The sequence below is a fragment of the Semicossyphus pulcher genome, unplaced genomic scaffold, assembly GCF_022749685.1.
Source record: "Semicossyphus pulcher isolate SPU_LCO1_2020_fin unplaced genomic scaffold, fSemPul1.0.p SCAF_4, whole genome shotgun sequence".
Classification (NCBI taxonomy): domain Eukaryota; kingdom Metazoa; phylum Chordata; class Actinopteri; order Labriformes; family Labridae; genus Semicossyphus; species Semicossyphus pulcher.
The window spans coordinates 28,085,100-28,100,418 of NW_027211715.1; the positions used below are offsets into that span (position 1 = coordinate 28,085,100).

Here is a 15,319-nt window from a genome sequence, read left to right on the forward strand (position 1 = left end):
GTGTGACGTCCACGGTTGGCTCCAGTTGTAACTCTTGTTCCTCGCTGACAGTCGCTTTCCTTTTTAGACTGTTTGCTTCATCTGAGCGTCCAATTTGTTTCTTTTTCTTTGGATTTTCACTTATTTTTGAAGTTGTATCTGTAGTCATCCATCTTTTCTTTGTTTGTTCAGCCATAGTAGATTACTGTTTACTCGCAACACTTGCAGAGTGTTCTGCTCCGGAAAAGCAGCCGCTTAGCTCCACCTACCCTCTCTGGCCGACCAACCACTGCTGGCTGATGGAAAACGCGTCACTAACTGGGCATTGCTTGCGATTTTTTTTCCGCAAAAGTCGCACCAACACCCAGTCTGTAATACTGCAATACTTCATCAGTGGACCATAGGCTCAGTCACCATTGTATAACCTCATTCTGCGATAGATAGTGACTTAGCAGACATTTATTTAGATGAAAATCTTGGAGATTATTACTTTAAAGTACAGTTTCCTCTCTTGTAAGGAGAAAGAAGTATGAGTAGAACCCAAGCTCCATACATCCTGCCATTCCTTAGAGGGATTTCAAGTAATATTTACTGTTAAGTTCCATCTTTGCCAAAAGAAAAAATCTCTCTATTGCTGTGTTTTCTATATTCTTAAGTGATGGATGGTGGAAGCGAGGGAGAGAAAGGTAGACAGAGGGGTCATAAAGGAGTGTTAACCTGCTCTCTGTATCTGTGAGCGCCTGTGTGCTGTTGGTTTTTCAGAGACAGTCATCAGCGCCGCTCGGAGAAGAAAGCAGATCGATGTGAGGCAGGAAATGGACTGCAATAAATAAACAGACTGAAGAATTTTTCTGTAATTATAACTGTGTTCAATTAGCCTTAACATGATTGCTGAAGGGAGCAGGTACTTTAGATTCAGGCAAGGGAAGCTCAAGCGTGAGTTGTTTCTGCACATAGATTACTCTTAAATGCAGCATTTTTAAAGACACATAAGTATGAGAGGAGGAGCACTGGAGCAGGAGTTTGTAGCCTCGAGCTTGACAGCATGTCTGTCAGTAGAAAACCTGCACTTGTAACTACTAAATGCACTCGCTTTAGGGGTATGAAAATGTTCAGATTTCACTCCAGTAAGAGTTTCACTCAGCTGGCATTGATCTGTAGTGAGTGAGCAAGAGCAACACATGTATTGCAGTACTGTTTGAGCACTGAGGATGAGGTGAAGCTCTCCAGAAAGCTGCGGGGTATTGAGAGTGTTGTGGAGCGTGATATTAGGGCCAGCGCTTCCCACCAAGAGGTCTACGAGCTGTAACGACCTGCGAGCATCCCCAGCCCAGCAGCCATGACGGACAGGGTCTCTCAGCTGGAATAGGACGGAGAAAAGGATGGAGGGAGAGTTAGTAAGGGCTGTTCAAACAGATAACCCTTTAATATGAACTATGTTCATGTGAGAGTAGTCTGGATTTGGGACTTTAATTTGTTACGCCCAGTTTCAACAAGGGAGAACATGTATGAACACTCTTCAAACTACACTTCTCCAAAATATAGTAGTAGTGCAATAGATATTTTACTAGGGGAACACTTGAGGTCAGTCCATCGTTGTCACCAAGTCTAAAGACTACATTGGGGTTGTTGCTCTTATCAAACTGAGGTGAGCACAGCATCTGTCTAATGACAGCCTCAAAAGTGTTTTCTGCCTCCTTTCAGCCTTTCGGACATTAGTTTGTCTGTAGAAGTCCTTGAATGCTCTTATATAGGCACTATAAAACCGTGACCGTGATGTTCTCTTACTTCATAAATTCATTCAGGAAAGTACAGACAAGGCCACTACAATAAAAAAAGGACATTGGGGATGCAGCGATGAGCTGAGTAGAACAGGGAAATGTAATAACCGAAATATATTTAATCAGACCCTGCTCAAGTTTCTGTTGTGAATAAATAAAATATTCACTTTGGTCTGTCTCTGACTATTGGCATGAAATATTCAAAAACTCAATATCGTTATGTTATAACTTTCTTTCCGACCGAATTTCAGCTAATTTGCGATAGTGTCCGTTCTGACAGACAAACACATGTTAACAAGTTAATTTAAACACAACTAACGGACAGAAATACTCTCATTCAGTTTTCTCTCCATGTTGTGACGGTTTAATGAAGCCCAGCATTAGCTTATCAAGAGTTAGTGTTAAATTAGCTTTACCAGTGGCGTTAGCTTGTTAACAGCTTTACTACCACGGTATGCTGTCCTCTGCTGCTGTATCAGCGGCCCGGCTATGGGCCCGTCACAAAACAGAGAGGAGAGAAAATAGACGGAGTTTCAGTTAGTTTTTGAATGAACATTAGAAACTGTAATCGTGCGTTTTATCCATGTAAACGGACACTAATCTACCAGAGGCGGACACATCGTCAGCACTGCACAACAAATGGATACTCGTCATTGAAAAATAATTCATCTTTATCCCAGAGGAGACCGGAGAGGTTTTAACTTCCTGTAACTCATCAGGTGAGCTACACAAGCCACGGCATTGGCTGGCTGCCCCCAGTGACGTTTTCACAGCGCATGCCGTGCATGATTACAAAGACCCAAGTAATTGATGATGAAATGTGTTGCCAACTATTTTAATCTTCAGTTTTAATCGATTTAATCGATTAGTTGTTGCAGCCCTACTCTAAATGTGCTCTTAGTTTGGCTACAGCCTTAAAAAATCTGGACCGATCTGAAACTTTATACACTATTCTTTTATACAGTTTTCTTAAAACTGGTTTTATGTTACAGATTTGTCACTTGACATGCAACTTGAACACTCTGGTAAAAATCTGGTTGGTAGACATTAAGTAAAGAAAGTTTTCTCACATCTTTAGGGTCATTTTGTAGGATTCAGTGAGTTTTCAACCACTTAATGGAACATCTGCACCTTTGCACTCATTATTGCACCATTGCACTATTGTCTCCTGTCTATAAGTGTTGTTGTACTTTCATTAAATAATGTGTATATATATATACTACCAGTCAAAAGTTTGGACACACTTTCCCATTCACTTGTATGAGAAAATGTGTCCAAACTTTTGACTGGTAATGTATGTATATATACATATATATATATATATATATATATATATATATAATTTGTTAAGTATATTTGTATCCATAATGCTGTATAGATTAAGTTTTTAGTGTCTAAGTGTGGTGTTACCTTGTCTAACCTGTCCTTGTGTCTAAGTTTAGTATGTGTGTCTGCACATTGAGAGCAAAGAAAACCCAGAGTCAAATTCCTTGTATGTTCCCACATACTTAGCCAATAAAGCTGATTCTGATATGTTAGCTTAATCAGCTAGTTAGCTAGCCGATAGCGTCTCTTGCCATTTGAGATGGTAGCTAGAGATAAAAGGAAAAAGGCCGCCTTCATTTCCCTCTGAAATCATGGACCTTGAAATAACCTGCCTTTTTATCTTTGTAAACAGTTTATCTGCTTTATGAGAATGACAGACATAGCAATATTAACTAGGCTGCACGCTACTAAGAAGAAGCTAATGTAGTTACTGTTGGATGAAATACATTCTTGGACCATTAGTCATTTGTGTTATTTCCCTGTAATTCTCAGTAAAAACATGGCTGCTTCTTGTTAACCTGTTTTTATTGCATTTGACGTTGCCCCAGGCAACAGTCCAGTAGTCAAATGAGGTTTTCTCCTCAAAATGTGATTTGTTCTCCTTCCCTGTCCTCTCTCCTGTCCTACTCATCCTTACATCTGTGCTTTTTTTCTCCACAAGGCACCTGTCTGTTACAGTGAATACGTCCTTCGTCTAAATTGATCACTTAGACAGATGGAGGGCCAATCTTCAATACAAGACATAAAGAGAAGAACAAGCCTTAAGTGGAACTGTAACAAGACATTTGTCAATTCAAAGGTCACGTGTTTCAAATTTCCATCACAACCAAATAAAAGCAGTTTCCAAGAGTCCAAAGCTGGGGTGGTATTTCATACATCGTAACTCGTTTTTCTCATTCCTCCCTGACGTTGATTCGATTGCGTTTGACTTGAAGTCCTGCCATCGTTTTCACTGATGTGGAACCCCTGTTTTCACGTTCCCTGCATCACCCCGTCATGCTTTATGTGATGACACAAGAAACGAATTAAATGAAAGCATGATGAAACGTTACAGCAGCGTCTGACTGGAAGGACAAAGGGCTTTTTAAACCTTCACAAAGAGCTCCCACCTGTCAAGTCCTCTTCAGCGATTCCTCTTCAGCCTTATCACGCAACACTGCTCTGTCTCAATCCAGGCCGGCACTAATGCTAACATTTAGCCTGAATGTAAAGCGTTCCAGCGGATAAAGCACCTCATTTCAAACAAATACCTCCCCTATGGCTCAAAATGTCAGGCTGAGATTTAGTAATTTAGCATCTTTATGGGCACAGTGCAGCTCTCAGCGTAGATGTGTTTCCAAACTAGCTCTCACACAGGAGTGAATTACTTTACTGTAATTGGATCCACTTCAACATAAGGAAATCTGCATGCAGAAAAGATCGATGACTACAGATACAACTTCAAAAATAAGTGAAAATCCAAAGAAAAAGTAACAAATTGGACGCTCAGATGAAGCAAACAGTCTAAAAAGGAAAGCGACCGTCAGCGAGGAAAATCAAGAGTTACAACCGGAGCCAACCGTGGACGTCACACATGCAGACCTGTCTGGATTAGGGATAGACCGATTATCGGCCGGGCCGATATTCAGCATTTTGACGCATATCGGCATCGGCCTTTTTTTTTTTTTTTTTTAATCTGACGGCCGATAAAAGATCAATTTAAAACTGGGTTATTTTGGCTCTGATGCATATGCTTAAAGGCATTCAAACAAAGTTAAGTGTTGGAGTTTGTATTATTCAAAATTTTGACGCCAATATTTTCACTTTTACTGCAAATGAATATTGGCTTAAATATCGGTTATCGGCCTCCTTGACTACTAATAATTGGTATCGGTATCGGCCCTGAAAAAACCATATCGGTCTATCTCTAGTCTGGATAGCTGGGAAGTGTGCTCCCGCAATTACCGTTTGTCACCATAGGTGCCGCCAAAGAGAACGAAACAGAAATCTTCGACATAACATTTTTTTTAATAATTTCATCAAATTTGAAAAAATTAAAAAAGGGTTAACTGACAAAATGACTCGGTAGATGTCTCTTGAGTCACCAGCAGCTGTGGCTGAATAGCTACAATATTGAGAAGGAAAAACATATGGGGTTGTGTAGTTAAAAAAAAGAGAGCTGACCAGACCTCTAGCTTCTCTTCTGCTTGAGGCTAGCAGCTCGAGGCTACATTGGCAGCTGCTAGCTTTGCTATGACAGCCGAAAATTCTAACTGACATGACACTGGTCGAGTTGCATGATGGTTAGTGTAGGCACCAGGGTTTGAGAAGAAAGGAGAATTTGTTAACGATTAAGACAAGACGTTATCTTTGGTTCTGCTGCGGCAATGATATAGAAGTACACTGCTGAATTGGTGAAGTGCTCTCCTCAAAACTATGTTATTTTCTGGTTCAAATTGTGAGATATTAAAAATCTGTTTCACAGGGTTGAAATTATGGCAGTGAATTTAAATGTATGCTAACCATCTTAAAATGTTTTATAATTACCTGATGATTTTGATTTAAGGGGTCGGGGGCATTCTGCTAATTTGAAGCTTCATATTTCACTCTGTGATACCTGTGGAGTAGCTTAGCATAATTTACAATTAAAAAAACTTTTCTCACCGTGGTCCTCATACAGCCTCTGCCTGAAACGACTCAGTCAGCTCAGTCCCTTTAAGAAACCCCACTCCTACAAGCCCACTTTCTTCTGATTGGCCAGCTCTCTGACGCCTGCTGAGGCTGCACTTTGTGACGTCACCAAGTGCAGCTTGTAGAAAAAACTGTGTGAAACCTGGTGTTCACAGCAGCCTACAGACTGAGCTAGGAAGCCTGGGGATTACTCCAACATACTTTTACCTACAGATCTGAAACTTCACCCACGTTTAGTCTGAACTTCCAACATTGTAACATTATGCATGTCTTAAAGTCGAGCTGAAACGGCATTTTGAGAGTATCTAGATTCTGTATCGTGACATATTTCCGAGTGAAACAGGACGTGCAGGCGGGACATATCATTAGAGGGATTTGATGTGATCGTTGAGAAGTGGGCCTAGACAGACGTTCTCCACAGCGCAGTAGCTAGCTAACTGACCGAGCGTTCTTGGTGCTCTGCGGCTAAATGTTGCAGATTGATTGGTTGAAATTGGTTGGTTCTAGCTTACGTAAGCACACAAGATATATATTATTTTTACAGGAAGAAAAAATGATCGAATTTTGATATAAGAATACGAAGAAATGGATTTTCTGTATTTTTTTGGCCTATATTGTCAAATAGCTGCACAATATTACCGAGGATGTGATCTAAAAGGATTAAAATTACATTTTTCATTTCACCTCGACTTTAAAAACAGCATAATACCCCCTCTTTAATATTATTCATTTACCATGACTATTTATATTTTCCACTGAGCAAGATTGAGTGCTTGTGTAACATGTCACCTCTTCGCAGTGCTCCTCACCTACTTCAAATAAAAGCTAGATGCTTGCTAAAAGCATTAAGTCGCTCGTTACTTCCTGCTTATTAATATTCCCTCAAAAGACTAATCAAGCATCCAATATTCTTTTCTACTTTTAGATTGAATTTATGTGATGAGAAAGCATCTCACAAAATTATCTTGTCTCTAGGTAAAACATAACACTCCAGATACAGGCACGAGACAGGCGTTACAATAGTTCACATTCAAGTAAAGTTGTGCAAGACAACAAATGCACGGGCAAAAAGTAAAAGGCCTGTGGACACCGGGACCCTGTAAAGGACTTTTATTCCTGGTATGATGCAACAATCCCCTACTGTTTTTGGAGGGCTTTCCTCAAGATTTCAGAACCTGGCTGCGGGCATTTCCTGACCATTCAGCATGTTCAAATCCCTGTTGTAGTTAATCCTGAGGCAATGTCGGATACCATGGGCTATAGTCTGACGACGATATAGGTGAACATGTAGCTCACCGGCAGTTGCGATAAATTGCTTCAGTCAAGACTGGCTTTCCCTCGTGCTGCATTGTTGACAGAAAAATAAAACACTTTTCTTGTGAGTGACTTGAATTAACGGGTCTTACCTTTGCCGAAATTTCGACATCATGATGCAGATAAGTAAAAAGTAAAAACAAAGCTTTGTCAGGTCTGTCCTTAAGAGGAGAAAACTACTTTTAAAATGATCGTTTGTTGAACGAAGGTCGGAAGTCTGGAAATTTGAACGCTGAACTGCTTTTGTGACACAGAGTCAGGGGAATTTATCTCAAGTTTAATTTTGGATCTAGACCAGATTGTTAGCGCAACTTGCTGCAGATGTCTGTTTATAGAGATTAATAAGACGCTAAATCATTGTCAGATGATGCTGATGGGAGCCGGGATGTCATTACGGCGCATTACGTTCCGCCGTCTTTTGCTCTCCACACGGACTGTTTTTCCTGCGTATGCTGGAGCCTGCTGATACATGATTGGTCAACATTACTCGGACTACAAGCGTACTACAAACGGAAACCAGAACACACAAACCAAACTCAGCAAAGCATTTGTTTCTTTTTGCACTCAGGCATTAAAACAGAAGTGGACAGTCCCAGAGCTGTTGCAACAAAGCCAAAAAGCTGTATAATACTAGTGTTAGCTGTATAGTGTCACTTAAAACAAAGAGCTATACTCCACACCTGTATGATAAAAGCCCGAGATCAAAGTACATAAAAGTACGTGGACAGGGGAGAGAAGAGTTTGAATGATTGGCACAGGTGCTGCTGTGTTATCCATGAAGCACCCTTTAACATAGAGTGATGTTGGGGAGTATCTCCACACTAAAAGTCTGCCTTCGAAAGATGTTTTTCATTGTAATTGTGGAATATTATCCAACTGCATCATCTCTATCGTCATCTCATCTCAGTCAGTGACAGGCTGCCTGAGCTGTGAGTTTCTCAGTGAGAAGAAGGAGAGGATTTTTTTTTCATCCTCTCCATATTTTCGTACAGCACTCACATTAGCATAATGTCTCATTAATTCTTCGTCTGGCCTTGGCTCTGTCTTATTCTCGCTTGACCCCATTTGAACTTGACTTTTTGAACCAGACAACGATAACAGCTAATGTTGTAAATTTTAAAGTACCGTTTAATTCGGGGGCACAATCGGGGCGTCGATGAGCTTCACCTCTTTTCCTGCAGGAGCATGGAAAAGGATAAATTGTCAGGCTTACACAAAACAGCAAATACAAATCATTTGAAAGTCTAAAGCTTTTATGGATGAGCAGGTTCTTTATGGTGTTGAGGACAGAATGAAATCCTTTCACAATCCTTTCAGCCGTTCAGACCCAACCTCCTTTATATCAAGGACCCACCTGCAGAGTTATAGAAAGGCCTGAAACAGCCCTGGTTCCACTTTGTATAGAGTCATTCTGCCTGCTCTCACCTTTGAACTTTTGCATCCGAGGCTCGCAACCTTTTTTGTGTCTGACGTAACCCTGCAGCTCTGTCAGATGAGGCCACTGACCCAATCTGTCACACTCCAAATACGTTCCCATTGATTTTGTACAACAAAGACGGGTTTTTTTGTACAAACCAATAAATAACTTTGAGTTTAATTTGATCAAATTACTTCAACTGCGTAATCCATTAAGTCTAGCGACTTATTAGATTCAGACCCAGGTCAAATGACTCTGCAGTTGACCCGGGTAATTATCGCCTCGGCTCCGATCGGCATTGATGGGAACACAAAACCTGTGTTGACACGCTTATTCTCCGCCCCCTTTCCGGCACAGTGCTATGCTCCGTCTGTAACTTCTGCCCGTCTCGGTCCGAGCAGCGCTTGAACATCGTTCCAAATTTGTCGGCGCCGAGTTTGATAAACAGACTGAATGAGTAATAGATACAATAAAGACCTAACCACCGCAACATCTTCTCTGCCTTCTAACCCTGTGTCCAGTGTGTTTGTGACATCAGACAGTGACGCAGCAGAAAAGAGATCGACAGGAGTATACTCCACTGGCAATGGGAACAGAGACAATCAGCATTGATTAGCGGGTCTTCACAGGTCTAAAACACCTGCATCAACCTGCTAATTTTTTTGGGAAAGGGGTTTGGCTGAAGTGGGCCTTTCTGTGTGGAGTTTGCATGTTCTCCCTGCATGTGTGGGTTCCCTCCAGATACTCCGGCTTCCTCCCACAGTCCAAAGACTTGCCTGTTAGGTTCATTGGTGACTCTAAATTGCTTGCAGGTGTGAGCGGGAAAGGTTGTCTGTCTCTATGTGTCAGCCCTGTGATTGACTTGGTATCAGTGCAGGGTGTACTCCGCTTCTTGCTCATTGACAGCTGGGATAGGCTCCAGCCTCCCGCGATGCTGAACAGGATTAGCGGTATAGATAATCGATCGATGGACTTCAACTGACTCAGGTTAATAGTGTGCGCACACACGGTATCTGGTAGCTGTGACAACACATTTACAAAAGATTGGCATAACACTGACTTGCAAACCCATTTCCATGTTTATTTTTTGCCTAAAGCACACATTTTTTATCCAACTTCATCCAACTGACCTACTGTCTTTCCACATGCCCTGACATTGCAGAAGTACACCACAGTGTGCATTCACTGCTCTTCTAAAGTACCTGACAAAACCCAACTGAGAGGCCCTGATAGAAACAGGATGATTCTTTCCTTCAGTGCCACAGGTATTAGGTTAAAGTCCTCGATTACTTTGTTCTGTTATAGTTTTGTGTTAATGCTCCTGATGTCAGAAGCAGCTCCAGCAGGCTCCAAAAAGAAACCAGGGGCTTTTCAGTGATCCAAGCGAGAAGCTTGAGCCCACATGGAAAGTGTGCGACTCTTGGCTCAGTGTCTCATCCCTCTGCAGCTAATTATTCCAAGTAACTCCCCCTCCTCTTCTGCCATCTTGTGTTCGTTTTCATAATCTCCTTGAGAGGATGTGATTAAGAATAAAGTGTAGTCGCTGATGGCAGGAATTAGTGGTGGGGATATAATGCAGAAATATGTTTTGAGGCTGAGCCAATTCCGCTGCTCAGTATTCTGCCGGTTTCCTCACTTCAGTAGTACAGCTCACTTTGAGATAAGAGACCAGCTGACTGCTCAGAAACGGCCAAGATACCATGTTCTTTATTACGAGGGGAATGAGGAGTATCTGGAACGCAGCCCTGACCAACTGCTCAGCAGAATCATCACCAGTGTAATCATATGTCCTTATGAGGAGCGGGGACGTTACTCAGCTGCAGAGGAAAGAAGAGGTTGTGCACTCACTGAACTTTGTCCGCTCTCAAAGGCTTTTATTGATGCAACAATCTGACCAACAAAATAACTAATTTTCAATGATTATATGTTTGATTTTGGTGACAAGACTTTTATCAATAAGTTTTTTGTATTTATCGCTTTTAATAAGCAGGATTTGATGTCAGTCTTCATTAAAGCCATGCAGTGACATGTTGTTTAATGTATTTAACTTGCATATGAATCCAAATTAACACATTTTTACCACGTTTTGAGCCTTTTTTATTCCTTAATTCCAATATATCTGATGGCATGGTGTTGAAATTAACATTTTTGCTAAGTTAGCTAGAATACAGACTTAAGAGGTATTAATCCTTTCAGCTGTGATGCTACAGCCAGCGGTCATTTAGCTTAGCAGAAAGCCTGGAAACGGGATGAAATAGCTAGCCTCGCTTTGTCCAAAGGTACATCCAAAGTTGACTAAGTAATGGATTAAACTAACAAGACATAACGCTAGGCTAACTGCTGGATATTCATTTTACATTCTGCAGGGTTTAAAAAAAAAACTCTTGGTTGCACAGATATCAGCCTCTGAACCAGCGCGGTGGCTGTTTTGTCACTGAGAAAATGTGCAGACTTTTATCCTTAGTGCACGATTAACATGCACACTTCACAGTAACTGATTAAATATGACCCTGAACATAAAAATATGCAGTTTAAAACATGTATTGTACTAGCCTTTACATGGTATAATGTACACAAGCTTAAAAACTTAGGTATGTAGGTACTTCAGTGATCCCAGGGGAAATTTAGGAGTGAAAGCAGCTTCTCTCCTGAAAAACAAGTTTTCCGCCACACCGTTGTTGACAGTGAGATACCATATCTATAGGAGATATAGAGTTCTACACTACAAAAAGTTAAGAGTTAAAAAACTACACTAAAACACAAAAACAAACAGATGGAGCGACTGTTGGCAGAAATTGTTGCAAATGTTGTAGTTTGGGCGCGGAGTGTCATCGAGGGCTTGTTGGTCTAGGGGTTAGATTCTTCCATTGAGTGCAAGACACACAGTCAGACTACTGGCTGAACAAAGTGATTATATGCAAGTGCTACACTTTTCCATTGCTCCCAAGTTGCCAAAAAATATATAAAAGCAGATGTAAGACAGTAGATTTAGCTAAATAGACTCAATATGAAGAAAGAAATTTTACACAGATGTCAGAAGAAATCTTTATTTAAAAAAGTATACACAATATGGGACACAAAGGAAGGAAACCGGTAACATGATAACAGCATAATTCCTCTTATTAATATTCTAAGCTCACATGGAGACTCAACAAGTTCATTCTGTCTTGATATCTGATGCATCATCGACCCAGCCACTACATGCTATCACAACCTTTCCAGTCTGTAGGGAATTGTACTGTATTTCTATACATCACATCATAATATAAAGTAACTGAGGTTTGGCGTGTGCTGCGATGTAGACTGATGGCAGACATGGAGATCGCAGAGGCAGTCACAACAGAATAAAAGAACACCTTTTCATTGTTGGCTGCTGTAGAGTGTTTGATGGTTATATGGAGAAAACAATCTGTGGTAGCATGTTGTGTGAACTCTATCCAGGACTGACGGCGGGGCTCTCTGTAGTCCAGGTGGACAGCTGTGTCGGGTTCATTCTAAAAACTGTTGCGTGCCTCTGTGGGTCGATGCTGCTGAGCCAGCTTCCCGTAGCCGCCCCTGGCTGGGTCGTAGTCCTGTCTGTACTCATCTCTCACCTATACAGGAAATAAAAACACAGCCAGAGGGCACAGGTAAATACACACTCACATTATTTTAGTGGAGTCTAAATCCTGAAGTTACAGACTGGAGGGTATTGTATAGAAAGATAACTTGTCTGTATTCTCCCTCACAATAAGCCAGTTCTAAGAGCAATATTTATGTTTCTATATTTACACTCCCCTGGAAGGCTCTTTGTGTACCACTACAACAAAATTGGACATTATTATGTATATTGTATTTGCTAACAGCATAATATACACTTCCATTTCTCAAAATGCCAGGCTGTAGTAACGCTGTCTCTTCAAAGGTCACGGTTAATCATGCATAATTTATTTCTGAAGTTATATCACTTTCTAAATATCATACTGCTGTATTAAAATGTCATGATATAAAGTATTGATCTTTTTGAAAGCCATTTCAGTATATGTCATTTTTCAAATGCCATAGGACGCTGTGTTTTATATTGTTTTCCAAAATGCTGTATTGCAGAAAATCCAAACTTTTTTTAATGTGAAGAACGGACTCAACGGTGAGGCAGGAGACCCTGAACATCATCGTCTAAACACATGTTCGAGCTCAACAAACAAATGATGCAATATGCTTGACCTCAGCACCACAGCAACAGCTGGGAGAGAGTACATCAGAAACACTCACAACTAGAACAAACACTAGTTATCAACACCAGGAAACACTACCAAACTGCATGTTTGTATTTGCTTTGTACAATGCGGCTTGTCCGGGTTGTTTTAAATAGGATGGAGTTGAACTGATACAGATTTTTTCTAAAGCGCACACAGTGTTTTTAGATTAGCTTTCTAAATAAGATGGTTTTTATGCCATTAGAAGCATTACGTGTTTCCTACTAAGAGGAAAAATACATAAAGCCCATGAAATATTAAAACAAGTAAATGATATCCAGCTAAATTTAAAGAACGTAGGGGTGTCGCAAGAAAGTTTCAGAGTAGCACAGAGCGTAAACATAGCAAATAACTTGAGATTACTCTGAGCATCATGCACAGATATAAATGACAATATCCTGATAATAAAGTCATAATACACTGCTTTTTTTGTTGGGAGATATCTGCATGGTCTAGATGCTGATGACGTCATAGCATCACTGTGTCGTTAGCTGGATGCTTAGTGCAATATTTACAGTGAAGCACACGCACATCTTTGTAAATAGACAAAAAGTTGGTTTTAGTTTGCTACAATAAATAAGATATCTTTGGTTTCATTTTTTCCTAAAATTCTTTACACTTGCGTGTGTGTTGTGTGGGTTGAAGTGGGTATAGCAGGGTGCCTTTTAAAAAGCGTCAACATATACAATTAACAATAGCATATGAACCCTGTTGGCATTCGTAGAACAATGATTACAGCCTCATACAGGCATTCTTAAACAAATATCACAATCCTCACCTGTCCTCCAGACTTGCCGCGGCCGTACTGCCGTCCCTCCTTGAAGCCGGCGTCCCAGTCTGTCCTGATGATACGGTCATCCAGCCGTGTGCCATTAATGAAACGCATTGCATTTTCAGAACCTTCACGTGTGTAGTATCTGGTACAGCACGGGTTAAGGTTTGTAGCTGACTTATAAACATGGACACTTCATGCTATAGCGGTAAACCTTGAACTCATTGTGCATGTGTTTGAATGAAAGTATGAAAACAAAAGATGAAACAAAAGCTATTCATATCTCATAGTTTCAAGGATACTCTACAAAGCAGAATCCACAAGCCGTCTTCTTCACTTTATCCAGACCAATGATGATGCGTTTGACGTCTCCACTTTTAGAAAACAGCTCATGTACCTGTTTATTAGTTACAGACAGAACAGACAAAGGTGAGACTCAAAGAGACATAGCTGTTAAGCATTAAAAGCCTATCCTGGGAAGGCTTTTAATGGTAATGTTATAAAAAAAAATTGGCTTGAAATATATTGTTATTTCATCGTGATACAGAAAACAAATATATACCACAGTAAAATAACTGCGAGAGTCACTAAGTTTTGGGAACCTTAAATTAAAGTCACCAGCCATTATAGTTTAAAAACTAGCCAACTACAGGAATGAAGGCTTGTACTGGTGATAAAGTGTGTTCTAATGGTAGTGTCATACCTGCTCCTCAGTTGTGTAGAAGGAGAGATTGCCAACATACAAAGTGTGGCTCTGCTTCAGCAGCTTCTCCTGGTCATAGCGGTTACCCTGGAAATATAAGAACAATTATAAAAAAATATGCATAAAAACTCTCTGGAGGGAGATGAGGACCCTGGGCAGAGTTCAGTGTTCTACTCTGGAGCTTACACGTGTAGAGAGCTCATCTTAGCTGCTGTTGAAAGTGTTAATAAATAAGCTGTTTCATTAACGCCCAGATTACAGAAATGTTACTACCTACAGTCAGTCCAGGTTTAACCGGGGCCAGTTAGTTATATAGCTCCAAACCAAAACCATAACAGTACTAAAGGTGCCTATAGAGTAAGAAAGTCAAAGTGTAGATGACGACATGGCGTTCCAGCAATCCCTTACGTCCGTGCACACTCAAATAAGACTTCAAACCATAGAGGTTTTAAATCTACTGTACGAAGAAACAGATGAAACCGTGGACACGAGTTGTTTGCTAACGGTTGCTAACTGCTATCTAACAATAACCGTTGCGTTAAGGTTAAAATTCTCGGAATCCCTCCCAAATATTTTTTTAAGATATATTTTTTTAACATTTCTCCACCTACCTTAAAGTGTTGGTCTCTGTATTGACTAACATCAATGTAAGAATCACTATTCAAAGCGTTTAATTTAACAGCCATGGTTGAGGAATAGTGGCTACGCCGCCTCCAGCTATTCAACTGTTAGCATTGCGGAAACACAATGACGCAATTTCCACTTCATGTGTCCGTCTTTTAAAAATATCCGGGTGGAAAATATTCTATTAAGAAATATCTCAGCCGAGTGGCGCCCCCTGTTGACAAGTCAATGTTATATATATTTACGGTAGTTCAGTAATTGCATAACGATTATCAAAAGATGTGGGGCCACATGATTGGCTACAGATTGACTGCCGCCCCCTCGGGACTTTATCATTTGAGTCTCTCTTATGTTGCTCTTTTTGAGGGGTAATTTACTTATATTTTACAGATATAGTCTATGAACTTTGTCTGATATTTCATATTGAACGAATACATTCAAGATATTAAGCTATTGTCATTTTTTATATTTCCAATTTTTAAAATATTTTTTATTTGC

At 40.4% G+C, this 15,319-nt stretch overlaps 1 protein-coding gene across 1 annotated transcript; it reads right to left on the reverse strand.

Annotated features, from left to right (window-relative positions):
- Positions 1-11,520: 11,520 nt before the first annotated feature.
- Positions 11,521-14,917, reverse strand: ncbp2 (nuclear cap binding protein subunit 2). Its single transcript, XM_069680167.1, has 5 exons — positions 14,809-14,917; positions 14,198-14,284; positions 13,797-13,891; positions 13,501-13,639; positions 11,521-12,080 (listed from the first exon to the last, which is right to left on the reverse strand). The coding sequence occupies exons 1-5, from the start codon at positions 14,881-14,883 to the stop codon at positions 11,982-11,984; spliced, it is 495 nt and encodes a 164-aa protein (XP_069536268.1). The 5' UTR covers positions 14,884-14,917; the 3' UTR covers positions 11,521-11,981.
- Between the last annotated feature and the right edge of the window lie 402 nt (positions 14,918-15,319).